At 32.7% G+C, this 20,250-nt stretch overlaps 2 protein-coding genes across 2 annotated transcripts; one reads left to right on the top strand and one right to left on the bottom strand.

Annotated features, from left to right (window-relative positions):
* The first annotated feature begins 276 nt into the window (after nucleotides 1-276).
* Nucleotides 277-1,696, top strand: LOC130635473 (uncharacterized). Its single transcript, XM_057444808.1, has 2 exons — nucleotides 277-1,014; nucleotides 1,167-1,696. Exons 1-2 carry the CDS (start codon nucleotides 491-493, stop codon nucleotides 1,591-1,593), a joined length of 951 nt encoding a protein of 316 aa, XP_057300791.1. The 5' UTR covers nucleotides 277-490; the 3' UTR covers nucleotides 1,594-1,696.
* A 1,597-nt stretch (nucleotides 1,697-3,293) lies between these two features.
* LOC130637011 (malonyl-[acyl-carrier protein] O-methyltransferase-like) lies at nucleotides 3,294-4,052 on the bottom strand. The gene has a single exon (XM_057446866.1). The coding sequence runs from the start codon at nucleotides 4,050-4,052 to the stop codon at nucleotides 3,294-3,296; it is 759 nt and encodes a 252-aa protein (XP_057302849.1).
* Nucleotides 4,053-20,250: the final 16,198 nt, after the last annotated feature.

Genomic DNA, 20,250 nt, shown 5'->3' with positions numbered 1-20,250 from the left:
ATGCTGATCAAGAAAATGTATATGATCATGTATCTTTGACAAACGGTTGCAGAGATATCAAGGTTTAAAGGTTTTTTGATGACGTCATCAAACCGTCCATTCCGAAACGGATTCGGGGACCCAGGTTTGGAAAACTTACCCAAATTGGTCCCAGGTTGTCCCTAGTTACCCACGCGGTGAAAAAACATTGACGTCACCACCTCGTTTTCAAGTTATTTGGCCTCAAAATTTTAAGTGCATTGTAATGGCTTCACTAATCTTAATTAACTTTCCAATCTCGTTCCCAGGGCTTCTTTTTCTCTTTCTGATATGTGGCTGGCGCGAAAGAAGTAGCTCTGGGACTGGCCGGTCAAAATACCCACCTATAGTGGGTATTTTTGAAAGAGCCGTTTGTCTTGCTTGTCCAGATTTTACGGAAGGAATATAGGAAGGTAACTGAGCATAAAAACAAGCATATGGCGAGTAAAAATTTAGTTAGCTGGCTAACAAGATGCAAAATATAATACAACTTTTTTCCAAACTTCGACTTGCTCTAGAGAAAGGTTTTGACCCAAATTTTGTGTTAAAGCCCAAACAAATCATTTGCTTTGAACAACTAATTAATGGAAACGATGCGGTTTTGCCTACTGGATATGGGAAATCCATTTTGTACCGGTTACTTCCTTTTGTAATGCCTTTACAGAAGAAAAGAAACATAGTGATTGTTGTTAGCCCTCTCAACGCTATCATTGAGGATCAACAAAAAATTTTGAGCCAAAGAGGTGTAGAAGTTGCTACACTTACTTATGAAAGGGAAGAATGTACAGAAGATCTTTTTGCACATTTGAATACGGAAGATCCTGTCGAACCAAATTTCAAAGTTTCACATGAAATAAAAAATGGAGATATTGATTTTTTATTTGGACATCCAGAAGCATTTTTGTCACACACAGGAAGAAATTTACTAAAATCAAAAATTTATCAGGATAATGTTGTTGCATGTGTAGTAGACGAGGCACATTGTGTGGAATTGTGGTAAGTAAATTTTATATATAGCTAGCTACAAAATGTACAAAAACTATCAGCTAAAAATATAAATGTATATATATACTCTTTTTGTTACTATGTATATACTATAATTTACATATTTAGGTATATATATATATTATGTTTTTATATCGTTTCAGGGGACTGGAATTTAGAAAAAGCTTTCAAGATTTGGTTGTCTTAAACACCATCTTTCAAGATCGCCCTATGCTTGCATTAACCGCAACTGCGGGAGATAAAATGATTTCCAAAATTATAAAAGACTTATCTCTACAGAACTGCAAAATTGTAAAAGCCTCACCAAATCGTAGAAATGTGTTTCTAAGTGTAAAAAAACGACTTCCAAACAACTATGGTGTAAAAAGTTATGAACAAATTCTATTACCAATACCAACAGAATTAAACGAAACAAGACAAGATTACCCTATCACAATTATATATATGGGTTTAAAATATTGTGAAAATTTTGAAGAATGTAATCCACTTTGCAAAAGTGACAGACAAACACACGGAACTGGCGTATTATTATATAGACTAGTCGATAAAGCCCGTGGAAAAATCCACTAAAGCAGGATAAAAATTTTGATGTTAATGAGATATAAGAATTTAAAGATTTTGCTGACGTCAGCAATGGCCCCGTCAAAACCGATAATTTTTTTTTAGAAATTTGTATACCTGTTGCCTCTATCGTATAGATCTTGAAACGCTGATCAAGAAAATGTATAGGATTATGTACTTTTGACAAACGGTTGCAGAGATATTAGGGTTTAAAGGTTTTTTGATGACGTCATCAACCCACCCATTCCGAAACGGATTTGGGGACCCAGGTTTGGGAAACTTACCCAAATTGGTCCTAGGTGGTCCCTAGTTACCCACGCAGGAGATGACGTCGGTTATTTCCACCCGTTTCCAAGTTATTAAGCCTTAAATTTAAAAGTGCAATGCAATGGCTTCACTAATATTAATATATTTCCTTTGACGTCAATATTGCTTTAACGTCAAAGTTTGGTAATTTACAGAACAAATTTATAGACGATGTTTTATACACTTTATCAAAGAAATTTTATCCACTTTGCAAAAGTCACAGACAGACAGAACTGGCGTATTATTATATAGATTTCATGCTTTTCCGCACTACAATTATGCAAGAATAAAAGTAAAATTCACAAAGAATTGTGTTACAGTGGTATATTATGCTGTATTAAAATATGTACGGTGAGTTTGACCAACGTTTGGCCTAAAGTATATCCAGTTGTTCTGATTTTTTTAATCGTGTGCACAGCCTTTGATTGCATTAGCTCGATGAAAAAAATTATACCTAATCTATATTATTTAGTCAAAATTTTTATACCAATTTTATTTCAATAGTTTTAAAAACAACCCCTAAGAACATTCAAATCAAAAAAATTTTTTGTGCTCAAGTTATTGCATTTTTATTAAGGTTTGAATGCTCCAAAAAACATATTTTGTAGAAAAGGCAGTGACCAACCAAAAGGGTGCAAATAAAGTTATCCTGTGCATCTCAAAATTTGTTTATGAAAAAAATGCGGCAGAAAAATGAAGACTTCAAAAATATAAGCATAGTGTGTGCTTTTGGCAGGCCTAACTCTCTTTTTTCTAAAGACTCACGATTTTATCCCGACATTTATAATCAACATTTACAAAGGGATATTTGTATTTATCTTTAAGTTTATTTCTCAGATATCGATGTCAAAAAGTTTAGGCGTCGGGATTTCTGACTAGATATGTGAGTGTTCTGACGTAACTAACTTTGGAAGGAAAGCCAGTACACACCAGACTCGTTTGGATGGCTCGACAATTTCGTTAACCTTGAATCATTATTTTGTTGACCATATTTTAAAAGCAATCACTATAAGGATATATATCATTATAACCTGTTGATATATGTGATCTAGTATAAGCCGCCATATATACTATATGTCATATATCCTATATATTATATTTCTTTCACACATCATATATGTCACTCATGCATCATACATTATACAATGTAATTATATGTATGAGTCGTTGAATATTGATATGAGCAAACATAACTAACGCCCCTCCCACCTTTTATTTTAAGCATTCATAGAAGATCTGGCTTTAAAAAGATTAAGAAATTTATTAGTATTAAGGAGGAAAATTACACAAGTATCAAAGAAGTTTAAAAAATGGTATAATAGTCTCATGAAAGAAGTCCACGGTATGACTTTTCTGTCAAATAACACACGGGTAATTTGTGTTTACAACAATCATTTCGTTCGTTAAGCTTTTTGCGCATAAACAAAAACGTAATGGTTCTTTAACAAGTATTCTCCATTTTTGTTTCTTTCCAAATTCAAATGATTTTCATGTTTGCGACACAACTCAATAATGTCAATTTCCGATTTCACCGATGCGCTCAGCCACACTAAATATTGATCCAAAGTTTGAAAAACAAACGTGTTCTCTACAACATTTATTTTCATAACCTTGAAGCCAACTTCTGTTAACTTTTGTTCGTATATTTTAACCGTTGGTTGTTCTGAATTCACGAAAAAAGGTACGATATTTTGGTCTTCTACGTGACGATAAACCTCTTTTATAGCGGCAGGTATTTCTAATGGGCAACCGAAACTAAAGGTACCCTGAGATGTAAGTGTCTTAAAAACATTCTCAAATGTTCTCCATTTCTCTACGTTTGTTAAGAAATGCATTACACAGCTTGAAAAGACAACATCAAACTTTTGTAGATCAGTTGGCATGTCTTGAGCTTTTACACACAAAAATTCTAAGTTAGGAAAATCAGTGTATGTTATTTTCGCAAGATTTATTCTGTCTTCATCAGGATCAATACCAAGAACATATCCATCTTGTCCCACACAATCAACTAAAAGTTTAGTAAAATTACCAGGTCCACAGCCAATGTCAAGACATCTGAACCCAGGTTTTATGTCCAGTTCGGTGATCAATTTTGTGAATAATTCTTTCTGGACGATGTGATTGTAATTTCTATAATCGACAGCATTTTTCGATGACGTCATTTTCTCTCAAAATGTTTCACCTTCGTTTCTTTAAAATTTGTCCTATGTCAGTATTTAAATTTGATCGCGGCTTCTCTGTTTTCTGCTGTTTTAGAACTGTTTGATATATCGACGCGTCAAATTACTATAAACATAATTCACATAAAAATATAATGGCGGCCACAAAACCCACAATAACATAATTATAAAAGTAGCTACCTACAAAAAGTATTAAACTCTAACCAACACTTTTAATGAAAACCACAGTGTGACAACATATAGCTATCATAGCCTGTAAAATTGAAGAAATTACTAAGAAATGATTCTTCCCAAACAATTTTTTCATTTTATTGATATAGTTTGTACATCTATTTTTTTTGCAATAAGATAACTTAAATCCTCTGAACTTTTATCATATCATCACGTGGTTCATTCCCTTGGTACGCTCTCTTTTTTAACAATGCAACATTTAAATCGTCCCCCAAATGATCAAAATTTTAAACTTTATTAAACATTTCGGGTTTGGAAAAAAGTTATATTTGTTAGCTACAGTATAAATTCTATACATAAAATAAAAAATTAACAATATTAACTTACCCAAGTACACAATTAATAATTAATTTCTAGACTTTTTCCCCTAAGGAAGTAAAAAAAGTTTGGGAAATTTTTTAAGAGCACTATTTACGATTTTTACCGTTAAAACTGCGGCTAAACCGTACATGGAGTAATAAGTAACGATATTCAAAAGTTATTGACCAATATATAATATAGATATTATCATGTCAATAAACTGATTAACTTTTCCTTTTTCAAAAAGTTCGCTTTTTGTTACATTCCTTTTTCTAAAAATTTCCTTTCTGTTTGCATTTTTTTAAATCGCCAAAGACGATTTAGATTATCGACTGTCGATGACAGCTGTAGCTGTCGAAACGTAGCCTAGAATGAACTCGTTTGTTCATACCATGATAATATTATTTAATTACAATGAAGGTGGATTAGTTATGGATTCGAAAATGAATTATATCTCCGGGCCCTCCTAAAAGTTTCTCAGACGTAAGGTTTTTTTATTTTGCGGAATGAGTTTTCGTCGCAATAATGAAAGGTCTATTACCATAACTTCATTTAACATAAGAATTATTTTGTCAACAACCCCAATATAAAAATGTACAGTAATTTACCAAACGTTATAATATAGGAATAAATACAGGTAGCTAAAGATAGCTAGCTTACTTGAGCAGGATGCTGCCTTGAAATCTACGTTTGTATCCAAAATTTTAAAATTAAAACAAGAGAAAATAAATATTCCTATAAATACAAAGTAATTAGAGGAAAAAAAGTCAAAAGCTCACAAATGTTTGAAAGTTTTTTTTCGGGTTCTGCAGTGAATCCAAAATTAAGCTGCGTCCAACCATAACAAAGTCCTTAAAAGTCGGGTTCTGCTGGGTTCTTCCGAAATAGACCTGCTGGGCAACCCTTTTGAACAAACAAAATACAGCTATTATTTAAGAGAGTTGCTATCACATTTGTTATTTCGTTTGTCCATGGCATTTTTGTGAAATAACTCAAATAAAGACAGTCGATGGGAAATAATTAAGTATGTTCCTTGGCAACGCCAGTGTAAAGTTCTTCCGATAAGTTAAAATTTTAGGGATGCTCTACCGTTTAGCTACTAAACTTAATACAATACGCAATAGGAAGGAGAGAAAATAAATCATCGTTGTTTCGATTTACTTCTTTTACGTTAATAACAAAAAAAGATGATAAATAAACTTTAAACAAACCATCTAATTTGTAAACATTGACATGCATTGTTTAGAATCAATTTACAATGGAATTACATCAGTTTTAATAATAAATTATGACTGATCATTCGAAGTAGCACGATCGATCACAGAAAAGAGTCACAGTGCACAGCAGAAGCGTGCGCATTTTAAAACAACAACAAACTTATAACAGATTACACACACATGAAGGAAAAGCCGTACTGTAACCACTATAGATGTACCAAGATAGAATTTGATTTGCATGTACGATTTCTTCACAACCACTGGTTAGCAGTAACAAAATGGATGCACATAACGCTACAGAAAACAGAAACTGCAACCACCTTCTGCAGAATGAAATATTTTTAATAGTGGCATTAACGTTAAACAATAAAACTTGGTTTCCGTTGTTTTGATATTAGATGTGGACTAAACTTTTAGCTGATTTTGTGGGAAAAGATGGATACGTTCTTAGCATTGACTCCGATCAAGACAGGATTAATCTTTCTAACAAAAACTTACACTGATATTCCGAATTTTGAGTTTATATGTGTCAATGATGGAGACATGTCAACTGATTATCCGAAGTTTGATGTGGCATCTTCGACTTCTGCTATTCATTGGATGAAAAATGAAAAAAATGGAAAACATTTCAAAATGTATCAAAGATGTTAAAACCTGAGGGTCTATTTGGATTTTATTGCCTTTAAACCATCCCTGATGTAATGCAGAAAATTTACAGTCTTGTAGAAGATCAAAACAGTGGTGCTTTTGTACCTAAATGTTTCTATTGATGTACTAGCTAAAAAGTTATGAATCTAATTTACAATATAGTGATTAGATATGTCAGTAGTCGTTAGCCCGTGGAAAAATCTACGGGTTTGCCCGTCCTTTTTGTACCGCATTGCGTGCGTCTCGCTACTTGCGCAGCTAAGCTACCATTTTGCGTGACAGACAGACAGACAGACAGACAGACAGACAAACAGACAAACAGACAGACAGACAGACAGACAGACAGACAGACAGACAGACAGACAGACAGACAGACAGACAGACAGACAGACAGACAGACAGACAGACAGACAGACAGACAGACAGACAGACAGACAGACAGACAGACAGACAGACAGACAGACAGACAGACAGACAGACAGACAGACAGACAGACAGACAGACAGACAGACAGACAGACAGACAGACAGACAGACAGACAGACAGACAGACAGACAGACAGACAGACAGACAGACAGACAGACAGACAGACAGACAGACAGACAGACAGACAGACAGACAGACAGACAGACAGACAGATATAATATACATGTGAAAAGAATCCATTCTTGTTTTTTATTCACATAAAAGATTTACACAATTTATCTAAAATACAATAAATTTTAACAGAATTTATTGTATTTGCTTACGATGATAATATTTTTTATCCCCATAGTAACATCAAAGATATCTCTTTAAGACGACTAACTAAGAACTTGCGCACATAAAAGATAGTTTTACTAAAGCAAATAAACCTTTACTTAATATAAGCAAAACTAAATAAACTAAATATGTACTATACTACAACCGTCACGAAACTGATAACATCCTACCTCTCCATAAAATAAATAACATAAGCATAAAGAATAAACACATATTTACTCTCGAAAAAAAACTCTATATTTCTTTGGCAAGTAGTAATAATGTAAATTAAAACAAGATGTAATGTAAATTAAAACAAGAAGCCCTGCGGCCTATAGATTCCGCCATTAGAAATAATCTGAAAAAGATGTAAAATCGTGACATACTTGTCACAATTTTATAGCTATAATAAATTTTTCTTTACCAAAAATATTCAGCCTAAACATTTCCTCTTTAAATTAGAATTCGTGAATAATTAATTAGTTTTGCTGAACATAGCTTTAGTCAACGTGTTTGCGAAATTATATAGAAGGAAATGACGTAATTATTAAAGGAAAACGTTAATAACATCAAAAATGGCGCATTATAAGACGATCTTCATTTTGCTACACTGCACGAGCTTTAACTTTTGATAGCATATAAACTTTAGAATAAAGTATTGTTCTTTGGATAATAAAACAATTTGTTGTCCTGTTAGGATTCTTATTGGCTTAAAACTCATTGCAAATTCGTTCTCTGAATAAATCTGTCAAAACGAGGATTTAAGCTTTAGCCTGGATAAGTTTTAGGCGTCCAGGCTCTGGGCTGTCTCTATCTATCTATCTATCTATCTATCTATCTATCTATCTATCTATCTATCTATCTATCTATCTATCTATCTATCTATCTATCTATCTATCTATCTATCTATCTATCTATCTATCTATCTATCTATCTATCTATCTATCTATCTATCTATCTATCTATCTATCTATCTATCTATCTATCTATCTATCTATCTATCTATCTATCTATCTATCTATCTATCTATCTATCTATCTATCTATCTATCTATCTATCTATCTATCTATCTATCTATCTATCTATCTATCTATCTATCTATCTATCTATCTATCTATCTATCTATCTATCTATCTATCTATCTATCTATCTATCTATCTATCTATCTATCTATCTATCTATCTATCTATCTATCTATCTATCTATCTATCTATCTATCTATCTATCTATCTATCTATCTATCTATCTATCTATCTATCTATCTATCTATCTATCTATCTATCTATCTATCTATCTATCTATCTATCTATCTATCTATCTATCTATCTATCTATCTATCTATCTATCTATCTATCTATCTTTCTATCTATCTATCTATCTATCTATCTATCTATCTATCTATCTATCTATCTATCTATCTATCTATCTATCTATCTATCTATCTATCTATCTATCTATCTATCTATCTATCTATCTATCTATCTATCTATCTATCTATCTATCTATCTATCTATCTATCTATCTATCTATCTATCTATCTATCTATCTATCTATCTATCTATCTATCTATCTATCTATCTATCTATCTATCTATCTATCTATCTATCTATCTTTCTATCTATCTATCTATCTATCTATCTATCTATCTATCTATCTATCTATCTATCTATCTATCTATCTATCTATCTATCTATCTATCTATCTATCTATCTATCTATCTATCTATCTATCTATCTATCTATCTATCTATCTATCTATCTATCTATCTATTTATCTATCTATCTATCTATCTATCTATCTATCTATCTATCGTAAAAAAAATTATTAACGACTAAACTCAAAGCTCCCCGCTTTCCAGGGACTTTTATCCTTTTTTATGACAGAAACGGCAAAAAATACCCTGGTATTCTTGAGCATTTTTAGCCACTATATGGCCAGGTTATGCAATCACGACATATGTAACGTAACTTGTGCGAAATACAATGGTGGAGATTTAACGGTCAGAAATTTTATGTCCAGCAATAGAAAAGTAAACAAATTTAACGTTAAAAATGTGTTGTGCTGTTTTACCAGCAAGTGACATCTTGTCGGTGCGAGTTCATCGCAAGGAGGATATACGCCCTTGTGGTATGTCACAAGGATAGAATATCCTCGCATCACTTACTGCATGTGCTAGGAATCTAGCATCAGATCGATAGAGCTTATAGCAAGAAATATTTTAAGAAATGTTTGGCCTATTGCATTGGGTAACTGACCAAAATCTGTGCTCTGGCTTATTTCCTTTATAAATTCGCGACTAGCGAAAGACAATTTACCATTTTAAAAACATTTTTATACCTAGTTTTGCAAAAGTGTACTAAAAACAATTAATTTTGTAACGGCATGCTATACACTGTGTTATTTTTTATTCGAAGTTATATATATCCATATAATTACTGTTTAAAATGTCCCATAAATACACTTAACATCAAAAAAATTATAATTTCTGCCACACTACCACTACTAATACCCTTTATATTCTTTTATCCACTGCGATTCTTCTAATATGGCACTGCTAATACCACTATAATACCTTCCATATATTTTTATTCACTACAATTCTTCGCATATGGCAGTTGAAAATTGTAAAACCACCATTTCTTGATAACTAGGGCCAGAACAGCAATTAAACAACTTAGTGTTCTGAACTTTATCTTAACTAACCTCGTTTTCTTGCAATGTTTTGTTTTTTCACCACCACGGCTGATCATGAAAAGGCGGTATTGAAAAGGCTTAATACTAGAAACTAAGATTCAGGTTACGTTATTATAAGTGAAATAATAGTAGGTTATTGAGTTGAAAGAAAACATATTATTATAAACCAAGGCAACATAATTGGCACTTTAAGGGTATTGAATCGTAAGAAACTAAGTTAGCTGCTTTTGTTGAGCAGTATTTAAGATAGCTGTCAGCTGCTTCAGATCATCTTAGTTCATTATTTATAAACAAACGCTTTCGATACGCTTCTACTAGATTTCACCTACATTGGTATGCAGACAGGACGGTCAATATACATAAGCAAGTTAACTATGCTTCTTTTCTGTTTGTTCATCCATACCACCAAATGTTGTGGTGTGGAAAGCAAACAAAGAAAAAGATATTTAATTATTTTGGTTGGGAAATGATTCGTTTCATAACTTTGTAGGTATTCCGAATGATATGTTCTTTAAGATTTTGGAATTGTGATGTTTTTAAAATCACGTTCAGCATCTTTGAATTTGTTGTTACAAAGAAGTTAAACTTTCTATACAATCTGAAACAGGACATTGCTGTTTGGGTGGCATTATCATAACGCTTAAAGCCTTTCTTAATTTTCGACTTGACTCAAATTTAAGAGTCATTTATTGCCCTGTCTTTATTAGCCTCCTTATACTCTACAAATACTTGGAACCTGCTTTCTGACCTAAGGAAGGGGTGGGACAAGCTTGTTATATCCGTTGTATGAGATTTTAAGATTCGTGTATTTTCAATTTTTATAGCAATCTCAATTGATCATGTTCATCTTCTTTATGAGTACATATTTACCACTACTTATAACCATACAGCCTGGTTACTCTCTGTCTACCTTCACTTTAATTTATGTAGGCATATGTAGTAGTCCTCATTTGGTGAAGTAAGTGTAATGGAAACTTACTTACAACGGAAGTTATATAAACACACATATAGAAAGTTCTAATTACACGTTATGCAAAAATTAACTTAAATGTTCCAATAATTTAGAAACATGGTTTCCACAGTCCAGGACTGGATGAAAATTTGTTTAGCAAACTTTTACATCACTGTAGTTGGTGTGTTTGTAGCAGCATTATCCACGGGTGTCGCCTATTTTGGCGTTATGTTTCTAGACCTCTGCGACACAATTCAATGGCAAGAGATATACCCAGACTTCAAACTTGTCAGATTATATAGCGTCTGTATAAAAGATTTTATATTTCAACTTTCACTTCCATTCTCTTTGTATTTGATAACAAAGCTTCCCTTAAGCGAGATGAAAATTTTAATCTTAAACAATATCATTGCTTGTTGTGTTATTACAATTTACAACTTATCATTGTACATCGCACATTTCCAGAAAAGACATGGTTGGTTTGAAGTTCCAGCATATGTTTGTTTTGTGATAATGTTGTTGCATTCAACTTGGATTGTTGCTTCGAAACCTAATCGTCCCAAGAAAGTGATATTGAAAATATGCGTAGTGCTTTTTGTGCAGTATATAACACTGATTATATTCGCGTGCATTAACTTCTATGTGATTACCCCGATATACTTAAATCTTTCACCAAACTTTAAGTTCACGACAGCTTTGTTTATTCCGCTTATTGGTTATGTATGCACTATTATATGCAATATTCTTATTGGCTCACATGCAGATTTTGTTGAGACAGACAGAATTTTCACTTTGACGACAAGTTTATCTGTATTGTGTGTTTTACTTTACCGTACATATCAAACCTACATTGACAACTTGCAAAAGTATTTTTTACTAAGCCTAATTCATGCTGTTGTAAGTTTCTTAGAACGAATACTTTCGCCACATATGCAAGGTGTAGTTAATTGGTTTTTTAAAAAGCTAAAATGGACAAGAAAGAGAAGTTTGTCAATGGCCAATAGATGGAAAATAAACAGAATAAATTTAATCATCGTCAGTATGATAGTGGAAATATGGGCAATTACTGTGGCAAATGCATACATCATGTTTTACACATTTCAAAAAAGAATACCATATAAAAATGCTAAAGAATTTCAATTCATGGATCATGTAATGGACTTTGTGAAGAAAGTGTCTTTTTCCATCTTGTTGGAGTTTATATTAAACACAATGGTGATTTTATATCTGAAAAGTTTCTTCGGCATTTCAATTTCAAGGATTTGGAACAAAAGTTGGAGTCTTTTTACAGTGGTTCTTCTGTTTAACACCTCTATATGTACAATTTATTTTTCGAAATCTTTTGCTTTACAAACTGAAGCTGCATTAAAGATCTATTTGATCAACATTGGAAATAGTGATTTAGCGAATAGCTTGAAATACTGTAATTCATCTTTTCCACCCTATTGAAGCGCCAATATGGTTAGTTCAAAACAATTTTGTGCTGCAAAGTTTAATTCCTCGTTGTTAAAATACCGCTACTTACAAGCGTCAGAATACGAGCATTTATTGGTTCCCGAATTAGATGAAAAGAGCTTGTGTGGGATTTGTAGAGTTGTTGGTTTAAAATGGTCATAAGTTTTAAAAACAAAAACAATAAATGAACATATTTTGATTTTCATAAATACAAAAAGTATTAAAGTGTTTTATGAATTTTAATTTAGCATTCAACTAGCTCGTCCTTACAATGCTGCTTCTAACGATTGTACAGAATATTATAGTGTATGCTTATTGTATATGGTAAACTAAGTATCGCACTTTTTCTCAATAAATATCGCCATATTTTTTTTTTTTTTTACTATTCGCATATTTCACTCAGTCAAGGGCCCGTGGAATATATAAACGAGAACTTAAAGAAATAATCTTTATATTTACTCTACTATTCACTACTATTTATTTAGAATAGTATTCAATTCTTGTCTGCAACCTCAATAATTTTGATATCTTTTCTTTATCAGACACATCAGAAACATAGTATGGCTTGATATATTCATTATCTAATAAAAACAAAAGTATTTCCAATTCTTATGTAAATATTAAAATAAGGTTATTAATCGCAATTATTTCTGCTGAAAATGAATTATTTATGAAAACATATACCCATGAGAATAGTAAATGTTGACGAAGTAATAGAATTTATTTCAGAAGTTTAAATTATTTCTCACGAGGAAAAAAAATAAAATAAATAAAACTGATATTATTTTCCTAATTTCTTCATCTTTACCACTATAAAAGGTTCGTCTATTCAATACGTTTGAGGTGTTGAAAGAAATAATTAGTTGGATAAGATAACCAAATAAAGTTCCATTACACTTACTAATATTTTGACATCTCTCAACGTGCTTCATATCGGCGATTGGAAATTGAGCACAAGTGTAGCGATCTCTATGCTTTCTAGGGTCTCTTATGCGATTTGGACAACGTTTGTGCATTTGCAATGTGATGTTGTAAAGCCATGTTTTAACAAGGTTCTCGCAATCACTTTCTGTACACAATCTTTTGCACGGTAGCGATGATATAATTCTACCATTTTTTCCTGATTTATAATATACAGCATGATATAACAAATTATTCGTCTGACAGTATCAATACAACGAAGTGAAATCATTTTGATGTTTTTTTTCGAATATTTTAAAATATTCTTAATCTAGTAAGAAATAACAATACATTAATTTTAGGAAATAGAGGATTGACTGAGGTTTTTTGTCCACATTCTACATGACAACTATTATATATTACAGACATCACGGTATCATAAATAAGTTGACTATAATCTTATTAAAGTAACAAACAAAAGCATTAAAAGGTACTTGGTCAATCCCGATCAGCTGTACATAACAGCCGTGTTGCCGTGTTTTATTTTCCATATATGACAGGAAAATCTTGAACCACTGTGCATTTCGATTGCTTGATTTTGCTTAAGGATATCAGGACTTCAGGACATCACGAAACTTCTGGTAATGTTGTTATTAGCCTTATTAGTAATTCCTGAAAGTAAGCCCCAATAAGCTGTGACTTCAAGAAATAATTGTCCCTTTCAGGCTATTTGGCTGCCTTTGCTGTGCACTTGAGTTCTGTTTAGTTTTTTTAACCCATTCTATGAGTAGTCTGGGAGCTCAAGTCACAGTGCTATTATGTGATGACAATATGAAATTGTCCTGCAGACCAAGTACATACATGTTACTTTGACAAGATGTAAAACAAACATGTAACAGTTCTGACAACACAAAATAATATGCAGAAACATGTATAATGAGTTGAGAACTAAGTTAAATTTGTTGTGCGAAATTTATTTTTTACAAATGTTATTTTTTAAACTAAAATTTTGCATAACCGAGTAACGAAGCTCATGTACAACAACCAGCTGATATCTAATTTTGCTTTTAAAGGATCAAGAGATATTGAAGTTTGAAAGTGTGTTGATGACGTCACCAACATGTCATTTCTAAAACGGGTTGCAGTGAAAGTATACGTGATTATGGCCACATTTTTTGTTTTTTAACGATCAAATCGCGCTACCAAGCACCTCGGGAGCTACCCATGCAAAAGTGTGTGACGTCACAGATGTATCATACATCAAATAAGTAAAACGTGACAGCTGATATCCGACAAATCGGACGGCATGCCATGACATCATGGTCAAGTTGAGTAAGGAGGGGAAAGTCTCTACTCAAAGCCTATACCGGTTGAGGGTTTGCGTAACTATAAATGAGTTGGTTTGAAGTTTAACAGTTGCGGAAATAGTGCCTGTAGGTAAATAAGTGTATGTGTTTTTAACTTTCAGCAACACGCTCATTCCAACTCAGTGCAACCCAATTTCTATTTAGGCTAAATTGTGACGAAAAAAGAAATGCTACTCTAACTTGCCCCTCCAACCTATGATAGAAGTCACGCGTGCCCTGCGCGCCCCCTCGTTCCCACAAAAAGATAAAACCGACAAATCTGACGGCATACCATGACATCATGGTCAAGTTGAGTAAGGAGGGGAAAGTCTCTACTCAAAGCCTATACCGGTTGAGGGTTTGTGTAACTATAAATGAGTTGGTTTGGAAATGCAATTAGCAAACTCTACGGCAAAGATGTTGAGGGAATACCCTGGATGCTTGCATGTGTCCCAGATCAGTTCAAGACTTAGGACATGTGTAGCACAAACGTTTAACTAAAAGCTGAGATGCTCAAGCATTTCCTGGATCATTTCAAGACTTAGGACATGTGTAGCAGAGCCGTGGTGAGAATACCCGAGATGCTCAAACAAGTCCCGAATCAGTTCAAGACTGAAGGCATGTGTAGCAGAGCTCTCGAGAGAATATCCGAGATGTTTAAGCATGTCCACATCACAATTTGGAGAATCCCATCTGGTCCCGCGCCCGAGCTCTAAACCGGTTGTGTGCGTATCTTAATATTTGTAAAATTGGAATGAATGAAGACTGCGCTACGTGTTTGATGACAAATATTTTTTCAGACTGTTATTTTGACATTATTTGATGAGCTATGCTGAATACCCCTCAAAATTTTTATTTCCAGTTATGCTTTTAACGAAGTAGTTTTTGTTCAACTAAACGGAGCTCTAGGGGTTAAGGTACGAGTCGTATCTTTCGAGGGAAAGCTGCTTCAAAGCGAAGTATTTGGAAGCTAAGAAAAATATTTGGTAGGGTTAGCATAATTATTAAACTGACTAAGTTTCAGTTTTAGCAACTTTTAAGATATTCCTTTTTTGGATCTATGTTGTTACATGTTAGGTGAAAATATCATCACTTTTTCTAGCCAAGCCTGTGTAAGCCTGAAACAAACCAATTTTAAGATTTTAGCTACAAACGCAAGTTTCAAGGCAGCATCGTGCTAAAACTCCAAGTAACAATTATTTTTGAACTTTTAGCAGGAACATTCTATAAAAAATAAAAAAGGTTGGCCAACTGTTTTTGCTATGACAGGCTAGCAAGAAGTTGTAAATGTTGTGGAAAGTTATTTGTTGAATAATATATTACACCGGAAATACCGTAATGTTTTGAACCTATTTTTTGAAAATTTTTTTACAACGGAAACACCGTTCTGTGCATTAGTGTGGCACAGTTTAAGTTTCTTACTAATCGTTCTTCCAGGCGTTCAACACCAGGTAAAACAATTACTTGTGGCTTAACCCGGCTTTTTGACGGCAGTCTCTTGGCTAGTGTAAATACTAACACCACGGAATCACAAATTAGATTTAAAGACAATTAATCCTGATATATATCACAACCAAATCTCGGTATAGGTTACGGGAAATAGCAAAGCATGCTTTTCCTTTGTTACGTGGTGTCATTCGCAAAGAGTGAGCCAATGACATAAACTTTTAGGACTTACGTACAGGGCACTTTGGTTACACTCATAAGCGCAAGAAATGAACACATAAAATTTGGTACTTATTACAAAAATACCAATGGGTTTGTTTACAAAAGAGAACAGCCTCGATGTTGTTTGATGTTGTTCTTACAGGTAGTTTAGCTACTATAGTTACATTTAGGATTAAACTAGCATTTATTATTTAATACTCAGTAAAATAGGTCAAGTTTGAATATTAAACTTTTTCGCTATAGCTAGCTCGACTAAGCATGAAAGGACAAGGCTGAGCTTTTTAGCTGGGTTAAAAGTCAAAACTTTAAGAGGAAAATTACATCACATTTTGTAAGATTATACTACACATATTTGAGAACACTTGCAGGAAAATGCATTGTTCATCAAGTTACCCCATATGGCTAATATGGAAAATTTCTTCATAAAAAGCATCAGAAACTTTTTTCATGTGGATTACTTTTACATTAACAAAAACTAAAAATTTGAAGATAAAATTTTGCGATTTTGTCATTCATTAGTTTTCAAATTTCTCGCTGGAAATTTTTAAGGTTTAAAACCCATGTCTCACAGTAACTTTTTCATTCTTATCCTAATGTTAATACATAAGCTATGCAACAACTTTTGCAGGAAAATAAAAACACATCAAGAGAAAAAGTTTGTTATTAAAATACTATAAATTAATTTCAAACCGATTAGTCCCTGTAGTCATTTTGGTGTCAACGGTATGAAAAACTATGCAAAAACTGTAAGTAAAAGTCCTATTACAGTAAAAATTGAAATGATGACTTGAAACTTAGTATTACATGTTTTTAGACAAGTTTGATGAAATGAACCCAAAACATTTTTTTAATACTATCATAGTTTCTGAGTTCTTAATTTTGGCCATTTTTGGAGACGCCGATAAACTTTTTTTTACAGCATATCAATTTTGACAAGCCATGTGTACAGAAAACAATCTAAGTGATTCTCAGGATTAAAACTAATTCAAACAGATAAAATGTGTCCCAGGTTTAGGACCAAATACCTTATCCAGCTCAGAGAAAAAGGGTGTGCTTCAATGTGCTTCTAAAGCACAGTGCTAAATACACAATCTAAATTTTATGCCGTATAAATACAAACTGGTTAGAAAGTTTTTTTTTGTCCACCTGGATCTGCAACACGTTTACTTTGCACTAATCGTCCAGTCTGGTGCCACTCACAATTAATTTTTGAATATTCATAGGAGGAACTTTTTATACAAAATGAAAAATGCTAAACAACTGTATTTGCTTTGCAGAAGTAACAATAGGCTTTATCTTTATCATAAGTCGTGTGAATGTTGGTTTATGAAAAAGATATTATACCCTTAATGCTATAAGCGCTCCACTGGATTTGTAACACATTACACTAAGTGTCCTCCATGTGAAACAGTTTACGCTTTACTAAGTCTTAACCTGAAGACTTTAGGTCTTCCCACTTCAAGCGAATATTACTTCTGGCTATACTTTCCCAAATTATGTTATTTCATAAAAGAAAACTGAAAATCTACAAAATTGTTTATATATGCAGAAATTTATTTATGAATTGTAGGTTTCAGTTTGTCGTGGAAACATGTTTACAAACATGCAATGTCTTGCATACCTAACTTATGGGAGGTCCAAATAACTACCTAGCTATTTTTATTCAAAATGACAGAATGTCTTGAAAAATCTTTTGTGCAGCTAGCTACATTAAAGTAATATGATTAGCTCTTGTACTTCATCACTTAATTATTTAATAACAAATGTGCCCTGTAGTAGCTTAACATCGCAAAATAAATATTATCCAGATGTGACCATCCCTCATCATCAGACATCGGAAAGGTGTTTCTGTTCTTTACTTCTCATTGTGGGGTACCTCAAATTCTTGTAAATCCAATGAAAAAAAATTACTTAAGAATTCCTCTTCTTTCCCTTACACTACTCATGGCGTTTCTTTGCATGTCTTTAGTTTCAAGGCACCATCCCTGAGCTTCAAACTGCGTCTCAGTCACAAGTTTCAGCACTAGCCAAAATGACGGCTACGTCAAGGAACTCTGGGTAGTTTTGAAAAAATGTGGTTCTGCCTTATGATTTTCAGATATTTGCTGCTGATATCAGCATATTTTGACCCTCGGGTGCCACACCTCCGTATATATAGGAGTTAATTATCTTTAATCTCTTTTTTTAATTCTAAACCCGTAAACGTATTCATGTTGCGTCGTTAGGCATATATAACTATGGGTAAAGTCATTTATTCGTACCTAAAAGAAAAGTTCAAAAAAATTTCAATTTTCAATTTTATACAGAGTGTTCTTGTTAGACAAATCTGATGGAATTAATAAATTAAAATGGAATTAAAAACTTTTGTATTATACTTGAGTTTCTAAATGTAAGCATTCTGCTATAAGATGGCTATAGAAAAGTATGTATTTTAATCAAATAGTAATAAATGGCATTTTGTGTGGGAAAACTGGTACCTTTAAAAACTAAAAGTATCGTTGGTAAATAAATCAGTCATGATTTGTTTCAAGCCACATGTTGTTTCAATGCAATGACATATTTAGTCAGTTAATCTGGCCGCCACTTCCTAACATACGTTTAATACTCGTTCGATTTAACACAATAACTTAACCAGGTGGCCCAAGAAAATTAAGAAAGTTTTCAATATATAAAGTTGGCCTGATAATTAACCCAGAAAAAATAACCTTACAAGTAGTAGTAGTATAGTATAGTATAGTATAGTATAGTATAGTATAGTATAGTATAGTATAGTATAGTATAGTATAGTATAGTATAGTATAGTATAGTATAGTATAGTATAGTATAGTATAGTATAGTATAGTATAGTATAGTATAGTATAGTATAGTATAGTATAGTATAGTATAGTATAGTATAGTATAGTATAGTATAGTATAGTATAGTATAGTATAGTATAGTATAGTATAGTATAGTATAGTATAGTATAGTATAGTATAGTATAATTGGTGTGTTTGTAGCAGCAGTGTCCACTGGTGTGGCCTACTTTGATGTTATGTTTTTAGAACTCTGCGACACAATGCAATGGCAAAAAAAATACTCAAAATACCATCTTGTCAAACTTTACACAACCTCATAATTCAACTGTCACTTCCATTCTTTTTGTGTTTGATAACAAAGCTTCCCTTAAGCGAGATGCGAGTTTTAGTGTTAAACAATGTTATTGCGGGCTGTGTTATTATAATTTACGACTTGTCGTTGGAAATAGCACATTTCCAGGAAAAACATATATGGTTTAAAGCCCCGTTATACGTTTGTTTCGCAATAATGGTGTTTCATACAATTTGGATTGTTGCCTCAAGAATTGATCGTCGCAAGAAAAAAATATGGAAAATATACTTGGTGCTGTTTGTGCAGTTTATAACACTGCTTTTATTCAGTTGCATTAACTACTATGTGATTACCCCGATATACTTAAATCTTTCACAAAACTTTAAGTTCACGACAGCTTTGTTTATTCTGTTTATTGGTTATGTATGCACTATTATATCCAATATTCTTATTGGCTCATATGCAGATTTTGTTGAGACAGACAGAATTTTCACTTTGACGACAAGTTTAACAGTATTGTGTGTTTTACTCTATCGTACATATCAAACCTACATTGACAATCTGCAAAAGTATTTTTTACTAAGCTTAATTCATGCTGTTAGACAATATATGCAAGGTGTAGTTAATTGGTTTTTTAAAAAGCTAAAATGGAGAAGAAAGAGAAGTTTGTCAATGGCCAATAGATGGAAAATAAACAGAATAAACTTAATCATCGTCAGCATGATAGTGGAAATATGGGCAATTACTGTGGCAAATGCATACATCATGTTTTACACATTTCAAAAAAGAATACCATATAAAAATGCTAAAGAATTTCAATTCATGGATCATGTAATGGACTTTGTGAAGAAAGTGTCTTTTTCCATCTTGTTGGAGTTTATATTAAACACAATGGTGATTTTATATCTGAAAAGTTTCTTAGGCATTTCAATCTCAAAGA

This window comes from Hydractinia symbiolongicarpus, chromosome 3, assembly GCF_029227915.1.
Source record: "Hydractinia symbiolongicarpus strain clone_291-10 chromosome 3, HSymV2.1, whole genome shotgun sequence".
Lineage (NCBI taxonomy): Eukaryota > Metazoa > Cnidaria > Hydrozoa > Anthoathecata > Hydractiniidae > Hydractinia > Hydractinia symbiolongicarpus.
Note: the sequence above shows the minus strand (reverse complement) of the source record. Positions and strands in the feature narration are given on the sequence as shown.